Source organism: Phalacrocorax aristotelis, chromosome 27, assembly GCF_949628215.1.
Source record: "Phalacrocorax aristotelis chromosome 27, bGulAri2.1, whole genome shotgun sequence".
NCBI lineage: Eukaryota > Metazoa > Chordata > Aves > Suliformes > Phalacrocoracidae > Phalacrocorax > Phalacrocorax aristotelis.
This window is the reverse complement of record NC_134302.1, coordinates 262377-282199: the sequence shown is the minus strand read 5'-3', so window position 1 is coordinate 282199 and position 19823 is coordinate 262377. Positions and strand designations below refer to the sequence as shown.

At 58.9% G+C, this 19823-nt stretch overlaps 1 protein-coding gene and 1 long non-coding RNA gene across 2 annotated transcripts in view; both read left to right on the top strand.

The window, feature by feature from the left end:
- The first annotated feature begins 3984 nt into the window (after positions 1 to 3984).
- LOC142048792 (uncharacterized) lies at positions 3985 to 4616 on the top strand. The gene is made up of 3 exons (XR_012657532.1): positions 3985 to 4067; positions 4304 to 4383; positions 4503 to 4616. It is a non-coding gene; the product is annotated as an uncharacterized LOC142048792 (long non-coding RNA).
- A 954-nt stretch (positions 4617 to 5570) lies between these two features.
- LOC142048775 (maestro heat-like repeat family member 5) overlaps positions 5571 to 19823 on the top strand; it is a 38481-nt gene continuing 24228 nt past the window's right edge. Inside the window, exons 1-10 of the mRNA XM_075075968.1 lie at positions 5571 to 5614; positions 6004 to 6172; positions 6749 to 6858; positions 7136 to 7285; positions 7503 to 7657; positions 8020 to 8173; positions 8488 to 8625; positions 8857 to 9033; positions 9417 to 9572; positions 10185 to 10286. Coding sequence (XP_074932069.1) covers positions 6856 to 6858; positions 7136 to 7285; positions 7503 to 7657; positions 8020 to 8173; positions 8488 to 8625; positions 8857 to 9033; positions 9417 to 9572; positions 10185 to 10286 — 1035 coding nt within the window. The 5' untranslated portion in view covers positions 5571 to 5614; positions 6004 to 6172; positions 6749 to 6855. The remainder of the gene's footprint in view (positions 5615 to 6003; positions 6173 to 6748; positions 6859 to 7135; positions 7286 to 7502; positions 7658 to 8019; positions 8174 to 8487; positions 8626 to 8856; positions 9034 to 9416; positions 9573 to 10184; positions 10287 to 19823) is intronic.

Genomic DNA, 19823 nt, shown 5'->3' with positions numbered 1-19823 from the left:
GGCCATGCACTCAAGAGTGGACAGTCCCTTCCCCCCAGGCTGAGGAACAGCCCCTGTGAAGCCCCGTCTTTGCACATGCCAGACCTGAAAGATGTTCTGCAGCTCCTCGCTGACTCTGTTGGCAGCAAAGCTGAGCACCACCCTCTCTAGCATCTTGTCCATGGCTCTCAGGGTCTGCAAGGAGGACAAAGAGCTGTGGCAGTGTTTCCTGCTGTCCCTCTCACCCCCAGAAATTTGATCTGAACTCCCGGAGCCAAGGGAGGCCTCCCGTGCTGCGTTGAGGTTCCCCGGGAGAGATGCAGGGGCAGACAGTGTGCTGCGGGCAGAGCAGCCTGCGCCACCGGATGGGACCAGGCCCGCGGGAAGTGCACGAAGGGACGAAGGGATGAGGGTGGGAAAGCAAAGCTGAGACCCTTCATTGCCTTGGATCTCTGGTCATCTCACAGCACAGGGTGGCCCGGGGGCTCCTGTAGCTCACCCAGTGCTTACCTTGATGTAGAGAAAAGCGTCCAACCGGCTGCTCATATCCTCTTTTGGAGGAAGCAAGAAGACACTCAAAAAGCAGGCTTCTAGGAGGCTTTGCTCTTTGCCCTCCAGCACCGTCTGCACTGAGCTGCAGGGAGAGAGCGGGGCCTGTCAGAGACTGGTGCTGGGAGCGGTGCCTCGAGGACTCGTGCAGGTGGAGATGGACCTCTGGGGCAGGGGTCCCCAGGAGGGATGGACAGGTACCTCAACTCGGCGATGGCATTCATGGCTCTCAGCCGCACCGCTGTTTCTATTTGGTGCGTGGGCTCCTCTTGTAGCAGGTCCTGCAGAGCAGAAGCAGGATGGCACCCAGCAGCTGCCAGCACCCAGCGCCCCCAGACCCTCTCCCTGCCCAAGTGCTCTTCTCACAGGGAGCCATTGCCGGGAAGACTTGCCCCCTTCCCAAGAGCCGCCGGGTGTCCCCTCACCTTGATATTCTCTGCCAGCTCGTAGCACTCGCAGAAGACATCCAGGCCCCTTGACAAGCCATGGCACCTGGCCGTTCTGCACAGGGTACAGATGCTGTCAAGAAACTCTATCTTCTGTCCCTCGTCCTGGCAGCCAAGGAAAGAGAGGGACAGACAGGGAACGTGAGAGGGGGGCACGGGGCCAGCGGGACTGGAGTACTGGTGGTGCAGTGCCGCGTGGGCGACCTGGGAGAAGCCGCTCTGCCCAGCCAGCACACCTCCGGCAGCCCGGCAGCAGAGCCCGTCAGCAGACGCTGGCACAGCCACGTTCAAACTGGTGACGGTTACCTTTTCTGTGCTGCTGACAAAGGCCTGGATGGAGTCCACGGTTTCCTTTTCGTCTTGGTACACAGGTAACCACGAGGCATCTAATAGAGGAGGAGAGCAGGGAGGCTTGTAGGGAGGCTTGTAGGGAGGGTCCGGTGGCAGGGTAGAGCAGGGGAGGGATGTCTGCCCTCCGTCCAGCCCCATGCCTGCTGCCCTGGCGCGTTCTTCCCATGCACGGCAGGGCTGGAGCGTGCCCAGCAGGCGGGCTGCCATGCTGGAGCACAGCACAGCTGGGCAAAGCCCCCAGTGCAACGGGCTGCGGAACTTGCTTGCAGATGGGCGGGAAAGGTCCCCGTCCCACAGCGTTGCTGCCTCCTGCCAGCCCAGCTGCCCCTGGCTGCCCGTGCCCCGGAGCAGGAGCTGGGTCCCCTCTGCTCTCTCCCTCCTTGGGGGAGGCTGTGCCGGGGCCAGCTCCCAGCCCTGAGCATGCCCTGCATTCAGGCCACCGCCCATGGGACCCCCGCTGCCAGCGTGCCGGGGAAACGTGAGCCTGGCGTCGAGCAGGGCGCGCTGGCTGGCCCCAGCCCTGCCCAGACCAACAGGACCCCTCACTCACCAATCTGCAGTGGCTGCACCGTGCACACCTCGTAGGGTTCCGGTGGAGAGCTGCTCTCCTGGGGAGCCCTGTCCTCCTGCCAGGCCACCCTGGGGCGGCTGGGGGGTCTCTCCGCCATGCTGCGGGATGGAGGAAAGGGGTAGGAGTGGGGAAGGGGGAGGCTTTGGCAAAACGCTTTGGTGCCGCGGGGCTGCCAGCGGCAGCAGGGGAAGATGTGGGCTGCGCTCGGGGGCTCCTCGCCGTCTCCGTGCTCCTGCCCTGTCCCGTCGCTGTCCTGCTGGACACTGCGGGCTGGGGGCTGCAGCCGCACTTACCACATGCGGCGCAGTGGGGTGTCACAAAGGGACGTGTCAAAGGGCCCCACTGTGACCCGCCGCCCGGGGAGGGAGGGGCAGGGTGTCCCCTGGGGAGGCACGGGGCCGGCTCAGACCAGGGCACCTGGGTACTCTCCAGGTGCCTCCAGGTCCCCCTTTGCCCTCATGTCCATGCAGGACCTCACAGTGGCCCTCCGGTGTGAAGGGAGCATGTGTGGAGAACTCGGCCGCGATCATTAACGATTAGCACGAGATAACCAAAAGCTTGGAAAATGTCATTAGCGCCACAAGAAGTTAGGTGGGATAGAAACACTCGGGACGCTGGCTTCACATTTTTTCATGCCCAGCTCTGAGCTTAAAGCTGAAAGTGATAGTTCCTACTGTGCTGCAGCGGAGAAGTTTCCATGTTGCTAAACACCAACCACCTCTCCAACCCCTGCCTGGAGACAACATTGTCCGTGGGCCAAAAAATTCAAATTATTAAACTCTCCTGCAGAAATGGGCTGTTCATGGAAGCTGGCCCGAGGAGCAGGAGGTCAGGCAGGAGGAGTGCCCCATCAGGTACCCACGGAGGGCTGGAGGTGGTGGTCAGCCACCACCAGTGCAACCATCGGGGAGTTCTCCATCATGGCCACAAACCAGGCTCAGAAAACAAACTGTAAGACAGGGATCTCCATTTCTGAGAGGTTCCCAAAGCCTAAAAGGGGTAAACTCGGGAAGTTGTTTCATCTTCTTTTTCCTTTTCCCTGCACGAGCTCTTTGTGATGAGAAGATGAGAAGAGATGAAGTGGTAAAATGATGGTTTCTGTGAAGCTAGCGTAAATCTCATCCTTTTAACTTCAGGGCTCCGGGATGTGCTGGAGAGCAACAGGGAGATCCCGAGGGGACATGAGGGTGAAGTTGCCTCGGGGTGCCCTGAGAGGACCCAGGTCGCCAGGGGCCACCCTGCCCCTCCCACCTGGGCGACGGGTCACAGTGGGTCCCTTTGTGACCCGCTGCTTTGAGACCCCCTGGCACTGTATATAGCCGGCGCGGCTCCACCCCACAGTGTCCAACAGGACAGCGGCGGGACAAGGCAGGAGCGTGGAGCTGGCGAGGAGTCCCCCAGGCACAGCCCACATCTTGTCCCATTAGCCCCGAGGTGTTTCCCCAAGGCTTCCCCCTTCCCCATCCTTACCCCCTTCCTTCATCTCTGAGGATGGTGAATAGACCCCCCAGCCACCCCCTTGTGGCCTGGGAGGAGGTGGGGGTTCCTCAGGAGAGCAGCTCTCCACCGGAGCCCCATGAGGTGTGTGTGGTCCAGCCGCTGCAGGCAGGTGAGTGAGGGGCTCCAGCATCACAGTCTCCAGCCTCGAGGCCCCTGGGGAGGCTGCGCCTGGGGAGTGGGCGTGGGGATGAAGGGCAGAGTTCCTTCCTCTGCCCACTCCTGCCTGCAGCTGTGCTCTACAGCCCTCCCGGCTCTCCTCCTTTGCTAGATGCCAGCTGGCTAGCCGTGTATGAAGAGGAACAGGAAACGGTGGACTTCATCCAGGCTTTTCTCAAGAGCTCAGGAAAGGTAACCGCAGCTATTTCCCTTGCTTCTCTGCCAGCGCCTCCTGATCGGAACCCCAGCTCCGCTGCCTGCTGCTGGCCGGCTGTCGGCTGGGCAGAGCTGCTCTCCCACACGACTCTGCACCCCCAGTGCTCTAGTCCCGCTGGCCATGTCTCCCCTGCTCACACTCCTCCTTCGTCTCTCTATCCCCTGGCTGCCAGGAGGAGACCGAGAAGATGCAGTTTCTCAAGCGCATCTGCACGCTCTGCAGAGCTGCCAGGCACAAGGGCTTGTTGCAGGGCCTGGATGTCTTCTGCCACGGATTTGAGCTGGCCAAGAGCATCAAAGTAAGGGGACACTCGGAGGGTCTGGGGAAGGGGTCAGGGTCCCCAGTCACCGGCACGCTGCGAGGGCAGCATTTGGGCAGGATGAAACATGCATGGACGCTCCAAGGGGACTCAGGTGCTGCTGAGAATCCCCGCCAGCAAAGACCCCAGTGCCAGGGCTGGCAGGGACCGCACTGGGTCTACTGGCACTGGGTGCTGGCGGCTGCCAGGACCCTCATCCCAATTGTGCTCCGCAGGCACTTCTGGAAGAGGAGCCCAGGGACCAGCTGCGCACGGCTGTGCGGCAGCTTGCCATGGATGCCATCGCCGCCTTGAGGTACCTGCCCATCCCTCCTGGGGACCCCTGCTGTGGAGGTCCATGCCCTGAGGTGCCTGAGGCCTCCAGGCACCTCTCCCCAACACCGGCATCCAACAGGCCCCTCTCTCTCTTTGCAGCTCAGTAGAGACAGTGCTGGAGGGTCAGAAGGAAAGCCTCATACATGCCTGCTTCACCAGCGTCTTCTCGCTCCCTCCAGAAGAGGACATGCAGGACCTGGATGCTTCTCTCTACTGCCAGGTATGCGCTGAGCGAGCCCCATGTCCCTCTGGGCTGCCCTGTGCCAGGAGATGGCTGCAGATCCAAGGCAGATTCAGGGTGTCGGTTTTGCTTTCCCGCTCTCGTCCCTTCGTCCCCTCCTCATGGGCCTGGCCGCGTCCAGGCCTCTCTGCCCCGAGGCCTCCCCCAGCCACCGCGAGGCAGCACGGATGTCCTCCTTGGTGTTGGGAGTTCAGGTCCACCTCCTGAGGGTGAGAGGGACTGCCAAAAGATGCCACCACCCTCTGTCCTCCTTGCAGATCCTGGATGCCATGGACAGCATGCTGCGTGTGTTGGTGTTCAGCTCTCCTGCCTCTGGCCTCAGCAAGGAGCTGCAGACTGTCTTGAAGGTCTGGCATTTGCAAAGAGCAGGGTTGGCAGGGGCTGTTCATCTCCCTGGAGGGAAGGGACTGTCCACTCCTGAGTGGACGGTCTCCACCTCAGTGCCATGCAGGGTGCCCACCTCCCCTGGGGGAGCTGAGGGCTGCCCACAATGCTCTTCTGGAGCCCGGTGTCCCCGGGCTGCTGTCAAAGTCCCTTTCCCCTCCACAGACTTCCTCCTGTGTCATGGTAAAGCCTTGCCAGCTCAGGTCCCCAAAGCTTTTCTAGCACCAAAGCAATGGGGGAAATTTGGCCCCTCTCCTTCAGCACCCTGCGTTCCTCCCCCGACCCAAATGGGGCAGAGACCCCACTGGGACCTGCACGGGGAGCCTGGCCCTGAAGTCCTCCTCCCCTGGCTTCCCAGGGGGGCATACCCCCAAGCCTGGACTGTGTGAGTCCAGTCAGGAGTTCAGCAGCTCTGCTTCTGCTGGAGTGGGCCTCAGCTCCCCGGCAGATTGGCAGCTTCTCTCCTCTCCTCCCCTCCCAGATGCTGCTGACCTTGACCAACTCCCAGAGTGCAGCTGTGCGCACAAGGGCCTCGAGGAGGATTCAGAGGCTGAGCCACGTGCTGGCCAGATGGCCCTCACTGGAGGTAAGGAGGCAGGCAGCCTCCAGCCAGGACATCTCCCCTTCCCTGTGCACACCTGAGCAGCGTGCAGCTCAGGGTTCCTGCCAGGCCTTGGGCACCACTCAGCAAGGCTCTGCCCTGAAGCGAGGGTCTTGGTCCCGTGGACTCCTCTCCCCAGTCCCACCTCTGCCAGGACCTGGAGCTGCACCCAGCCCTGTCCCTGTGTGGGGCAGCACTGCCCCAGGAGCCTGGTGGGAGCTGCCCAGCTCTAGCTGCTTGGAGAGCTGGGGCCAGCAGGGCCCTGCAAAGCTCTGAACCGCCTGAGATACTGCCCTGGGCACAGTCTTGGGTTCACGGCTTTGACCCCAACGGCCTCGCCTCAGCCCTTCTGCTGTTCTGTCTCCCTCCCCCAGGCCTGGCAAGATGAGTTCAGCCACGGCTGCTACACAGAGGTCCAGATCCCCATCCTGGGACGGCTACTGGGATGTCTCATCCTTCTCAGCTCTTGCAAGGAAGAAGAGAGCAGCCACGTGGCTTCAGATGCTCTTTACTCCATCTACAGGTTCATTTGTCAGCGAGAAAGTAAGAGGAGCTGTGTCGTGGGCTGGGTCCCTCCACACACAGACTTCTCCTGATAGCGTCTGCTCCTCTTCCTGGGCATCGCGCTGGACCGTTCTGGTGCTTGCAGGAGGCTCTCTGTCACAGTCTGCCAGCTTCCCTGACCTCCCTGGCCCTTTGCAGCTGCTTCCCATAGGATCCCAGCTATCATTTTTCTGCGGAGCGGAGTGCTCTCCTGAAGTCCAGGATCCACTCTCTGCTGCTCTCCTTCCTTGTTCCTTTCAGGATCTTGAGCCCCCCTGTTTTGTGGTCCTCACACCCACAGCTACCATCGATTACCACAGCCTGAAACCAATTCTTCCCTCTCATTGAACAGCAGATCAGGCTGGGCGTCACCCCGGCTGCACCCTCCAATGCCTGTGGCAAGAAGCTGACCCTGACACCCTCCAGAAATCCCCTTGCCCACCACCACCTACCCTGACTGTGGGTTGTAACCCCTCGCCGCGGCCATTCCAAAAAGCTCTTTTCAGCGTTTGGTAAGCTTGTTGGCAAAGTTGCTGCCTCCTAACAACAGCTCTTTGTTTTCCCCTCCCCATTTAGGTAGGACGCGGTCAGAGGACAAGCCACAGCATCAACAGGCCCAAAGGGAATGGGAAGCTGAGAGCACTTCCTCGTGTTCTTTGCTCCACAAAGCCAGCACCCTGATCATGGTAATGATCTCCCCCCTTGCTGGGACTCTTGCCTGTGGCATCAGCAGGGGACTTGTGTGAGCAAAGGCATCCAGAATCAGTGGGGCTGGCGTGGCCTCGCTGTCCCTGCTGAGAGGGTTCCTGCTGTCCCGGTTCAGGGACGATGCAAGGGCTGCTCTCCAGTGTCCCAGCAGCAGCTCCAGCCCTCCTGGCCACCAGCAAGCCCCGCTTCTCTGTAGGGGCAAGCAGCACCATCAGGGCAGTCGTGTGACATGTCTTCCCTTCCTCCCTCCCGTAGGCAGGTAAAAACTACCTCCGGCCTTCTGAGAAGACAGGCATTGTCCTCACAGCCATTGAAGCCATGAGGCACTCCAGCACCTATGACAAGCAGGTGGCCAGGGCGGTGCTGAACAGGACCATGAGAGACCCTGCCTCCTGGCTGACAGATGTAAGTAGCTGGCCTGGCCTGCCCTTGAGCCCTTTCAAGCCTTATGCCTTGCCCCTGCCTTTGCCCCGCCTGTCCCTGCCTTTGCCCTGCTGTGCCTTGCGTCAGGCACCTAAAGCCATTTTGAGCCACCGGAGAAGGATGGGAAGTTTCAGTGGTGGCAGCTGAGGAAACGGCTGCACTGCAGTGGCAGCGCCACCTTCACCTGTGGCCCCTCCAGGTGCCAAGCATCGTGAGGTGCATCCATGAAAGCCTGCAGTCCACCAGCACAGTGTCAGCCCGGGAGAGCCTGGAAGCCCTGCTTGTCCTCCTGGCCTGCAAGTACCCCAGGGAACTGGTCTTCAGCATGGTGATCAATGTCCCACTATGTGACAGGTATGAGCCCCGACAGACCCAAGGGCTTGCTCCATTTGGGGAGAGGGGTCCCAGAGGCTCCCTTGGCTGCGAGAGACACTGAAAACTGCACGACATCCCCGAGGAGCGGGACCCTCCATCCCACCACATTTCCCAGCCCTGGAGGGTCATCCAGGCCTACAGCAGGCAAAGCTGGCCAAGCCAGGGCCCAGCGCTCCTCCCAGCCCCACGAGGAACACCACCTCAGCCCTCTCCTGCTTGCCCCCAAGCGAGGGGGGTGGGCAGCGCCAGGGCTGCGAGGCAGCCCAGGACTGGCTGGACTAGCCTGGGCACAGTGCCATGGCTGCGGCAGCCCTGCTGACGAAATGCTCTGTGCTTGGCAGCGCTGCCCTGTCCATGTGGGGGCTGATGCTCTTCCAGAACAAGACACCGACTGAGTTCCTGCCTGAGCTGAAGACAATCGTTAATTCACGGAAACGGCGGCACCGCAAGCTGATCAGCACCGCTGTGTTGCACGCCTGCAACATTCAGGAGGCAGTAAGTGACCAGACCTGGCCTTGCTCACCCTTGGGGATGTGCACGGCCGGGGACAGGAGACGCTTGTCGCGACCTGTGTGCCCTGCCTCCTTTGGGCCAACTCTTGCTCTCCAGTCGCTCCTCAGAGGCGTGAGAGCAAGAGGCTGCTGACAGTGGGAGGACAGGAGGAGCCAGCAAAGGCACTGTGCGGTCCTCCATGGGCAGGGCTGCTCCCACAACGGGCTGTCTGGTCCCGGTGCCCTTTCCCTGAGCTGCCAGTGGGAAGCAGGAGCCCCACGGGCTCTGCCCGTCTCTCACTGCCATCTTTGTTTCAGGTGCAAGACTGCACCAACGCTGAACAGCCGCGTTTTTCCTCCATACAACTCCTCCAGGAGCACCTGAGGGGTCCAAACCTGGGGTTTCACTGGCTGGTGCTCATGGGTCTCATCACCCTCTCAGAAAGACCCAAGACGGTGAGCAAGGCGTCAGGTTGAGCCACGTTGGCCAACACGGTGGCTTGGCCTTGGCTGGCAGTCAGGAGACGACTGCTCTCCCGCATACCACGTCTGTCTCCAGCCAGGACTGCTGCTGCCGTGATTGCTGCACCAGAAGCTGGAGGGGGGGCTGGTGCTCAGCAGCCAGAACATGTTTGCCAGGGTGGTCTCTGAACGCTTCACAAAGAGGAAATTCTGTGCTTCATCCAGGCAGGAAAAATCCAGGTCCTGCTGCCAGATGTTGTGGAGACCCTGCAGGATGCCAACAAAGACATCAAGAGGATGGCCCTGCTGGTCTTCCAAAACATGGTGCATTATATGAAGAGGAAGAAGGCCAGCCGCACCGCTCTCCAGTTCTCAGAGAAGCTCCTGCTGCTCTTTGATGATGTAAGGCTGCTGCGGGAGCCTGAGCTCTGCAGATGGATGCTGGCCCATGATAGTTGCCCTTCAGCCCAGCCCTATGTTGGCATGACCTTCTCCCCTCCTTGAGCGATCCCTCAGGGCTGTGTTCTGGGCTCTGCAGCCCATCACGGCTTCCCCCTGGCAGGCTGATGCCTCTGGGCAACTTGCGACCCCTGTGCTGGAGCCCAGCCCGGCCCCTGTGCAAAGCATCTGCAGACCAAGAGCTGCTCTCCAAGCCCTGAGAGCTCCCCCAGCTGCGTGGCCATGCAGCAGTGGGCAGGATCCGACCGCAGAGCAGCTCCCCTCCAATCGGCCGCGCCAACGCCTTTGCTCATCGTGTCCTGCCCTCCTGTCCTCCTCCCTACCAGGAGTGCAGCCAGCTGCGAGAGACCTCCATCTGCCTCTTCAAAGACCTGATGGAGGCTGTGGTGTGGTGTGACAGAAGGAGGATGAAGACCAAAGTGCGGAGGGGGCTGCTCCCGCTCTTCTTCCACATGAGTGACCAGAGCCCGAGCATGGCCAAGGTGCAGATTTCAAAGCTGGCTAGTGATATGGGGAAAGGTGTGACGACACCACCGGGGTGCTCTGGGTGTGCTGGGTCAGGGCTGCTGGCAGCTGGCACGGGCGTTTCCCAGAGCTGCCCTACCTGGTCAGCAGGTCTCAGCAGCAGCAGCCCGTGGCCACCGAGGCCTGAACGCACCCTAAGGGCTGCCCAGATTTCCCTGCAGCTGTTGGAAACCAGGGCTTTGAGCCCCTGCCCCCCAGGGCTGTGCCCAAGGGTACCCGAGATGTTTAGGCCAGCACATGTCCCAGCTCCCTAAGGGCAGGATCACTCCAGGGCTCAGAGCTCTGCCCACCTGGAACCGGGGCAGCTCCAGCTGAGGAGCCAAGTGTCCCTCTGGGGGATGCCCATGGGAGGTGCTGCTGGCTCTGCCCTGCCCCAGGGCCTCTGGGACTGGGGCCCTCACCGCCTACAGCGTGAGCCCACAGCTCTTGCGAATCTGTTCTGCTGGCTGGCAGGATGAGATACCTGAGGTGGTGGCTGGGAACGGCTGGCAGCCCGGCCAAGAGCAAGGGGATGCCAGGTCTCCTTTCCCAGGCCGTGGTTCCACCTCCCATCCTCTGCTGCTCTGCAGGTCTCTAGGAAAGCCCTCGCTGTTGTGGCAAAGATCCTGGAATGGGAAGAGCTCAGGCACGTGATCTGCCCACAGCAGACTCAGAGGATCACAGAGTGCTTGGTAAGGACAACCCCCAAGCTCCAGGGCCCTCCCTGCCCTCGAGCACAGAAGCCGCAAGGGCTCTTCTCCAGTCCACTCTCCCCTCCCCACCAGCCCATGTGGGCCCTGGCAGACGGACAAAGGGGTCTCTGGACCCCCGGACCACCCTCTGCCTGTGGCTCTCTCTGCTCCTCAGCCCTACAGGGCTCTGGCTGGGAGATGGGAACAGCTTGTGGGGGGAAGGTGGGGGGAAGGGGATCACTGGCTGGAGGGAGTGCTCCAGCCCACTGGGGAGGGTCCCTGCCAGCCCCATGCCCTTCTGCTCTCTCCAGCTGGTGCAGGACAGCAGCAGGGTTGAAGAATACCTGCAGCAGAGCCTGCCATACCTGAAGGATGCTCAGGCCCCCTTGCGCGAGGCAGCCGTGAGGTTCATCGGTGAGCCACAGCCCCCGCAGTCCCTCTTTGGGCAGCCTGGCCCCAGTCCCCGCCGCTGCACTGGCACCAAGGAGCAGCCCTGCGGCTGCCCGAGCCCCAGCTGCCCCGCGCAGGGCCTTGGCCTCCCTCTCCCACCCCTGCCCACGCAGGTGGCCTTGGTGGCCGCCTCGCTCAGTCCAACCCCGCTGAGCTGCTGCTCTTCCCCGGGCTCAGCCCTGATGAGGGGGAGGAGGGCATGCGGCCCAGCCGGCAGGGCGGGGGGCTGCGCTGCTGGGAGCGTGCTGGGGAGCAGGGGGGACTGACATAGCTCTGTGCCTAGGGCTTGCCGCACGGCCCCTGAGGGACCAAAGCAAGGAGAAGCTGGCCGAGATGTGCAGCGGTGAGTAGGGGCAGTGCTGTGTTGGCCGGGGCTGGAGGGGCAGGGGACAGAGCCTGGGCAGGGTGCTGCCATGGCTGGCCCTGCTCCAGGGAAGCGCCTCAGGGCCAGGGGAATGTGTCGGGGCATTTGGGGCATTTCTGTGCAGCAGCAGCAGCAGCAGCTGCTGCTTTCTCCTGGCCGGGGAAAGCGGCAGGTGGGGCTGCCACGGTGTGCAGGGGATGCCTGGAAGCCTCTGCAGAGACAGCCCTTCATCTCACCTCTCTTTCTGTCACAGCCCTTCAGTCCCTGCAGGAAGACAGCGACCTCTCCATCCGTTCCCTGGCAGCTCAGACCGTCCTCAGCCTGAGCTCTCCCAGGGTGCAGGAAAGAGCATGACGCACCCTGCGAGCGCTGTGCTGCTGGTGCTGCTAAGCCAGGCAGAAGAGGTGCAACGTGCCTCAGGAAAATGCCTGTCTCTCAATAAAGCCGGAGCAACAAACGCCAAACCCCTGGTCTCCTTCACACGTGTAGCACCAGGAGCGTGCTGAGCAAACAGCATCCTTGCTGGCTGCTCCTGCTGCCTGCAGGTCACTCCCCCTCAGCACACCCTGGCTCCAGGCTTGTGTTACAAGTGTACCTCTCAGGGGGGCTCTCTCCCGGAGAAGCCACGTTTGTTCCCCCCTGGGCAAGTCTTTTCTTTAGAGAGCCAGAAGGCAACGGGGAAACGGCAGCGTGAAGGCACCGCGATTGCCTGGAGAGCTTCCTGACGCTCCCGCTTTCCAGCAGCTCGTGGCAGCGCAGCACCCGCTGACCCAGGGCGTCCTTGTACCAAACTCCCAGCTGCTCAGCGGGGACGGAGGGGAGCGGGACCGACAGCTCTCGTCCCCTGGGAAACAGGAAACTCAAGGGGCTGCCCAGCCTGAGGACTCTGGCAAACCTGACCATCACCACGTCTGCAGCTCTGCTTGTGGCTCCCGAAGCGCCTGCAAGGGCAGCCCAGCCTTTGCACCCAAAACCCAGCAGACATCAGCAAGGCGCTAACGCGATTTCTGCACTCGGGGGACTGACATGCGAGCCAGGGTAGCAGCTTTCCTAGCTTGCTTCTTCTGAGGTGTTGGTGATGCTGGGCCCAGCCTTGAGCCTGGCAAAGCGCATGGATCCAGGCAATCTCTTGGGGACGGAAGGGGTGGGCGATTTCACTTTGCTATTAATACCTTGAAGCAAGTGGATTTGACCCAGCCACACCTTCTCAGCCACCCGCGGACAAGAACCACACCATGAGCGTGCACGTGGCCTGCTCAGCCCCACTCGGGCGCAACGTGGCGATTGTTAGCAATTCTGCCGCCTGGGGTTTGTTTTGGTGCCTCGGCAGTTTCTCAGCCTTCCAGGCTCTTTTGCTGGCGGGCTAGCAGGAAAAGCGGCGGCGTGCGGGGTGTGCCGGAGCCTTGTTGTCAGCCTGCCCTTGTCACCTTCGGCCAACGGCTCATCTGTTATTAGCAGAGGGCAGGACAACTGGTCACAGTGGAAGCAGCACATCCCTCAATTCACAGTGAGGGTTTCGCTGTTCAAAACGAGGCTTTCAGCTTTAACACCGGGGTTTGGACCCTAAAAGTGAGGTTTGCGGTCCTAACTATAAGGCTTTGATGTGAAAAGAGGGTTTGGGTGCTTTAAAGTGATTCTTTGGGACCTAAGAATGAGGGCTTGTCCCTCAAGAGGTGGAGTTTGGAGCCTAAATGTGATACATAAAAATATATAAAAGTGGGATATAAAACTGAGGCTTTGAGCCTTAAATACAGATTTGAAGCGTATAAGTGACGCTTTGGGACAGAAACCTGAGGCTTTGAGTGTTAAAAGAGGGGCTTGGGCCATAAATGTGAGGGCATGGAGCCCTAAAAATGAGGCTTTGACCCTAAAGAAGACAGGTTGAGAGCCTGAAAGTGAGGGTTTGGGACCTAAAAATGAGGCTATCATCCCTAATAGAGGGGTTTGGAACTTGAAACTGAGGCTTTGAGAGTTAAAAGAGGGGATTGGACCCTGAAACTGAGGGTTTGAGACCTCTAAATGAGGCTTTGTGTCTTTAAAATTGGGGACTGGACCCTGAAAGGGAAGGTTTGGAGAACTTAAAATGAGGCGTTGATCCTAAAAAGACAGGTAGGTTTGAAGCCTAAAAGTGACGCTTTGGGACAGAAAACTGAGGCTTTGAGTGTTAAAAGAGGGGCTTATGCATAAATGTGAGGGTTTGGGACCCTAAAAATGAGGCTTGGACCCTAAAAAATGCAGGTTGAGAGCCTGAAAGTGAGGGTTTGTCACTTTAAAATGAGGCTTTAACCCCTAATAGAGATTAGAAGAGTGTATCTGTCACGCAGCAAGGGTAGGGCACGGGAAGGGTGGTCAGCTCCAGCCTCCCCGTGGGTCTGTGGGCATCGCAGCGAGGCCCCAGCAAGCACCTGCTGTTGCTGCTTCGCCACTTCCCCACGCCGTGATGGAGTCCGGCGGGTTTGCAAGCACAGTACGAAGGTGCTAAGGGGGCTGGAGGGCAACCGCAGGGGTCCTAGAGGGGCTAGAGGACAAAGAGAGTGCCTTGGTCGCCATGACTGCCTCAGAAAGAAAGGGGTCCTCAGGGGCCCAGATGAGCCATGGGAGGCCCTGGGCCCTGACAAACCCCTCTGGAGGAGTGCTGAGGGGAGTGAGGTGGTACTGTAGAGTGGAGGGGGCCAGGCCCCAGTCTCGTGGGGTTTCATGGCTGCTAGAGGTCCTGGAGAAGAGGGGCCTGGGGTTGCAAGGAAGGCCCCCCGAGGGGTCCTGCGTGGGCTGGAGCAATCCTCACACAGCTACAGAGGCAAAGGGAGGAGTCCTGAGGTTGGACTGTGCCCGAGAGCCCTCCACTGGCCCCAGAGAAGGCCCACGGTGGGCTTTTGCGCCCAAGCAGGGCCAAGGGAGGGTTCCTGAGGCTCAAAGGGAGGGAGCAAGGAGGCGAACGGAGGGGTGCTGTGGGGACCAGGGGGCAAGCTGAGGCCTCTGGAGCACATCAAAAGGGGCACTGGGGCGCTGAGAGGTTCTGAGGGGGCAACCGCGTCAGGCTGAGGCAACGCCAGGGGCAACTGAGGCAACAGAGGCTGTTCGGAGGGGACTAGCGGCTATGAGGAGGCCTCCAGGCCTCAGGGGACTGGAAGGGAAACATAACAAGTCTCCAGGGGATCCGACGGCAAAAAGAGAGTCACCCCCCCTTACATTTCCGAGGCAGCTGGGGTTTATCCACTGCTTTCCCATGCAGTCCCCAGCTCTCCCCACTTGCCCTCAGCCAGGCAGCTCGCACGCCCACACCCAGCCAGCTTGGGCAGAGCAGGGCTCTGAAGGTGCCTGAGCGTGGTCACGCTGGGCAGCGGCTCCTTGGCACCTCTCAGGCTGTCAGAGCAGGGGGCAGAGGCGGGAGCTCTTCCAGGGTCCCTTGGCCTTTGTTGGGGTGCCTCGGACTGCCTCCGTGGAACAGGCACGCTCAGGCAACAGCACCGTGACTACAGCTCCTGGCACGTCCTGTGGACCAACGTGGCCGCACAGCAGGCCTCTACCAGAAGATGACAGCTCCCGGCAGGCCCGGCAGGCCAACATGGCTGCCCAGAGGGGCTGTGCTGGAAGACTACGGCTGCCGGCATGACGAGGACCGTGGCCCTTCCCTTAGAGTTTATCCTGCTGGGTGCCAAACTTCCCCCTTTAGCCCAAAGCCCCCACAGAGGACACAGCGCAGCCCTGCCGCACCGGCCCGGGGCTCCAGTGCCCCGGCGATACCACACAGCCATCCCCCGGGGTGTCGTGGTTTAGCCGGCAGCTCAGCCCCACACAGTCGCTCCCTCACTCCCCCACCGGTAGATGGGGGAGAGAATCAGAAGGGTAACGCTCGTGGGTTGGGATAAGAACAGTTTAATAATTAAAATTAAAAGAAACAACAATAGAAAATGCAATGTAAAGGAGAACAACGAGAGGCGCAAAGCCCCGGGGGAGGGGGGAAGGGAGGGGAGAGGGGGAACAAACTGCCGAAAACAAACCGCACGCGCCGCACCGCCTCCGCGCTGCCACTGCCCCCCCCAATATACTGGTCATGGTGTCACATGGTATGGAATGAACCTGCCGTTGGCCGGTCGGGGTCAGCCGCCCCCACCATGGCCCTGCCCCTCCCAGCTCCCCCCCGCCACGCGGCAGAGCGCGGGAAGCTGGAAAGGTAGCCGACCCCCACAGTGAGGAGAATTAACCCCTTCTCAGCCAAAACCAGCACATTCTCCACCCCTTATTCCATACCATTTACACCATGCCCAGGTCCCATACGATGCAATACAACCGTACCAACCACCACCCCTCCCCTTCCCATCCTTTAACATAATACACAGGCATCATTCCCTTAGTTCATGGACCTTCCCTGTAAAATGTCCATTAAAATGTCCATTGAGTTCACCCAGTCCGTGACTCTGGGCTCCATCTGCCGTATCAGTCTTTCAGGGTGGGAGAGATGGTCTGTGGCATTGGGTTGCTGCACGCCGAGTCAGTCATCGTTCCATCACTGCTGCACGGCTTGTTTCATAGTTGATCTTCCATGGGTTGGGAGGCTCGTACTCTGATATCATTGATACAACACAGAGGTGACACACAGTATTATATAGCAGTTCACATTATGCCACTCAGTTCATTGACTGTTTTCACCCAAAATCAACCCCCCTTGAGGCACACATTGGATTTCTCCATCCTCCCGCATTACCCACCAAGTGCACCCGGGTCCTCGAGCAAAAGCAGTCCCACGAATGGGTTTGCCTTTGCCGGAGGCAGGAAGAACCCAGACTGTTTTGCCCAGCATACTTTTTGCGTGCACTACAGGGACTCTATCCCCTTCCACAGTATGTAGGCTTTCTGACTAGGCAGGGCCAGCTCGGTCGGCAGATCCCCTCATGTTGACTAACCACGTGGCTTTTGCTAAATGTGCATCCCAGTGCTTGAATGTTCCACCCCCCATTGCTCTCAGTGTAGTTTTTAACAGTCCATTGTACCGTTCAATTTTTCCAGAGGCTGGTGCGTGACAGGGGGTGTGATACACCCACTCAATGCCGCGCTCTTTGGCCCAGGTGTCTATGAGGCTATTTTGGAAATGAGTCCCATTGTCTGACTCAATCCTCTCTGGGGTGCCATGTCGCTACAGGACTTGTTTCTCAAGACCCAGGAGAGCGTTCCGGGCAGTGGCGTGGGGGACAGGAGATGTTTCCAGCCAGCCGGTCGTTGTTTCTACCATTGTAAGCACATGGCGCTTGCCTTGGTGGGTCTGTGGGAGTGCGATATAGTCAATTTGCCTCCCCGTATTTGTATTTCAGCCATCGTCCCCCATACCACAGAGGCTTTACCCGCTTCGCTTGCTTGATTGCAGCGCATGTGTCACATTCGTGGATAACCTGTGCAATAACATCCATGGTCAAGTCCACCCCTCGATCACGAGCCCACTGTATGTTGCATCTCTCCCTTGATGGCCTGAGGTGTCATGGGCCCACCGAGCTAGAAATAGTTCACCCTTATGCTGCCAGTCCAGATCCACCTCAGCCACTTCAATCTTGGCAGCCTGATCCACCTCCTGGTTGTTTCAATGCTCTTCAGTGGCCCGACTCCTGCGGACATGAGCATCCACATGCCGTACCTTTACAACCAGGTTCTCTACCCGGGCAGCAATATCTTGCCACAATGTGGCAGCCCAGATGGGTTTGCCTCTGCGCTGCCAGTTGCTTTGCTTCCACTGCTGCAGCCAGCCCCACAAGGCATTTGCCACCATCCAGGAGTCAGTATAGAGATAGAGCACTGGCCACTTTTCCCGTTCAGCGATGGCTAAGGCCAGCTGGATGGCCTTTACCTCTGCAAAGTGGCTCGATTCACCTTCTCCTTCAGCAGTTTCTGCGACTTGTCGTGTAGGACTCCATACAGCAGCCTTCCATCTCCGGTGCTTTCCCACAAGGCGACAGGACCCATCAGTGAACAGGGCATACTGCTTCTCATCTTCTGGCAGTTTGTTATACAGTGGGGCTTCTTCAGCACGTGTCACCTCCTCCTCTGGTGATAATCCAAAATCTTTGCCTTCTGGCCAGTCCATAATCACTTCCAAGATTCCTGGGCGACTGGGGTTTCCTACTCGAGCCCGCTGGGTGATCAGCGCAACCCATTTACTCCATGTAGCATCAGTTGCATGGTGTGTAGAGGGGATGTTTCCTTTGAACATCCAGCCCAGCACTGGCAGTCGGGGTGCCAGGAGCAGCTGTGCCTCAGTACCAACCACTTCTGAAGCAGCTCGGACCCCCTCATATGCTGCCAATATCTCTTTTTCAGTTGGAGTATAGCGGGCTTCGGACCCTCTGTATCCCCGACTCCAAAACCCTAGGGGTCGACCTCGGGTCTCCCCTGGTGCTTTCTGCCAGAGGCTCCAGGTAGGGCCATTCTCCCCGGCTGCAGTGTAGAGCACATTTTTTACATCTTGTCCTGCCCGGACTGGCGCAAGAGCTACTGCATGAACTATTTCTCGTTTAATCTGTTCAAAGGCTTGTCGTTGCTCAGGGCCCCATTTGAAATCATTCTTTTTCCGGGTCACTTGATAGAGAGGGCTTACGATCATACTGTAATCTGGAATATGCATTCTCCAAAAACCCACAACGCCCAAGAAAGCTTGTGTTTCCTTTTTGCTAGTTGGTGGAGACATGGCTGCTATTTTGTTGATCACATCCATTGGAATCTGACGACGACCATCTTGCCATTTGATTCCTAAGAACTGGATTTCTCGTGTGGGTCCCTTCACCTTACTTTGTTTTATGGCAAAACCAGCTTTCAGAAGGATTTGGACTATTTTCTCTCCTTTCTCAAAAACTTCTTCCGCTGTGTTGCCCCACACAATGATGTCATCAATGTATTGAAGGTGTTCTGGAGCTTCTCCCTGTTCCAGTACAGTCTGAATCAGTCCATGGCAAATGGTAGGACTGTGTTTCGACCCCTGGGGCAGTCGATTCCAGGTGTACTGGACGCCCCTCCATGTGAAAGCAAACTGTGGCCCGCATTCTGCTGCCAGAGGGATTGAGAAGAATGCATTAGCAATATCAGTTGTGGCATACCACTTGGCTGCCTTGGACTCCAGTTCATATTGAAGTTCTAGCATGTCTGGCACAGCAGCACTCAACGGTGGAGTGACTTCATTCAGGCCACGGTAGTCTACTGTTAGTCTCCACTCTCCATTAGACTTCCGCACTGGCCATATGGGACTGTTAAAGGGTGAGTGGGTCTTACTGATGACTCCTTGGCTCCTCAGTTGGTGAATGAGTTTATGGATGGGGATCAGAGAGTCTCTGTTGGTGCGATATTGCTGCCGGTGCACTTTTGTGGTGGCGATTGGCACCTGTTGTTCTTTGACCTTCAGCAACCCCACCACAGAAGGGTCCTTTGAGAGACCGGGCAAGGTAGACAGCTGTTCAGTTTCCTCCGTCTCCAAGGCAGCTACACCAAAAGCCCACTTGTAACCATTTGGGTCCTTGAAATACCCTCTCCTGAGGTAGTCTATGCCCAGGATGCACGGAGCCTCTGGGCCAGTCACAATGGGGTGCTTCTGCCACTCGTTGCCAGTTGGGCTCACTTCGGCCTCCAATACAGTTAGCTCTTGGGATCCCCCTGTCACTCCAGCAATGCTGATGGGTTCTGCCCCTATATAGTTTGATGGCAGTAAGGTGCACTGTGCGCCGGTGTCCACTAAAGCTTTATGCTCCTGTGGGTCGGACGTGCCAGGCCATCGGATCCACACAGTCCAGTAAGCCCGGTTATCCCTTTCCTCCACCCAGCTGGAGGCAGGGCCCCTCTAGTCCTGATCATAGTATTCAACACTCCCTTCCTGTAAATGTGAATCAGGAGTCCCTCTGTTACACTTAGAAATAAAATCTCCACTTCTCCTCCTCTGTCTGGGGACCTGCTCACCGGAAACTGGAGCAGCAGCTTTCCTGGAAGAGCCTCCCTGAGTGACACTTCTTCCTTGCAGTTCATGTACTCGTGCCTGTAGGGTCGAAGTAGGCTTGCCATCCCACCTCATCATGTCCTCTCCGTGGTCACACAGGTAGAACCATAGGGTGGCCCGTGGTGTGTATCCCCTTCCTTGAGCCAGAGGACGCTTATTCCTAACAGCTGAGACACTACTCTGTCGCGGTGGGGAGTAGGACAGATCTTCTTTGAGTTGCTGGACCTCTTGGGATAGTTTCTCCGCAGCAGAGGCGAGCGAGGATGAGAGATTTGTCTCGTAACCCCGGAGTCTATCAATCACCTCCGCCACTGTTGGTGCCTCGTCCCCTCTCCAGGCCGTCACTGCCAATGAGGCTGCATACGAGGATGGTGCGCTCCGTACAAACTTCCGCCACATGGGTCGTGTGCACTGGGCTTCATCTGGATCTTTGGGTGACCGTTGATCATCCAGGTCACCATAAATCACCTCAAACACAGCTAATTCCCTTAGATACTGGATGCCTTTCTCCATAGTTGTCCATTTTCCTGGGCGATATGTAACATCTTCTTTAAAGGGATACCTTTCCTTCACTCCGGACAGGAGTCGCCTCCAGAGGCTGAGGGCTTGTGGTTTTTTTCCAATTGCTTTGTCAACGCCCCTTCCCCAGAAAGGGATCCCAATTGTTTGGCTTCTTTTCCCTCTAGTTCCAGGCTACTGGCCCCATTATCCCAGCATCGGAGCAGCCAGGTGGCAATGTGCTCACCTGAAGGACGGC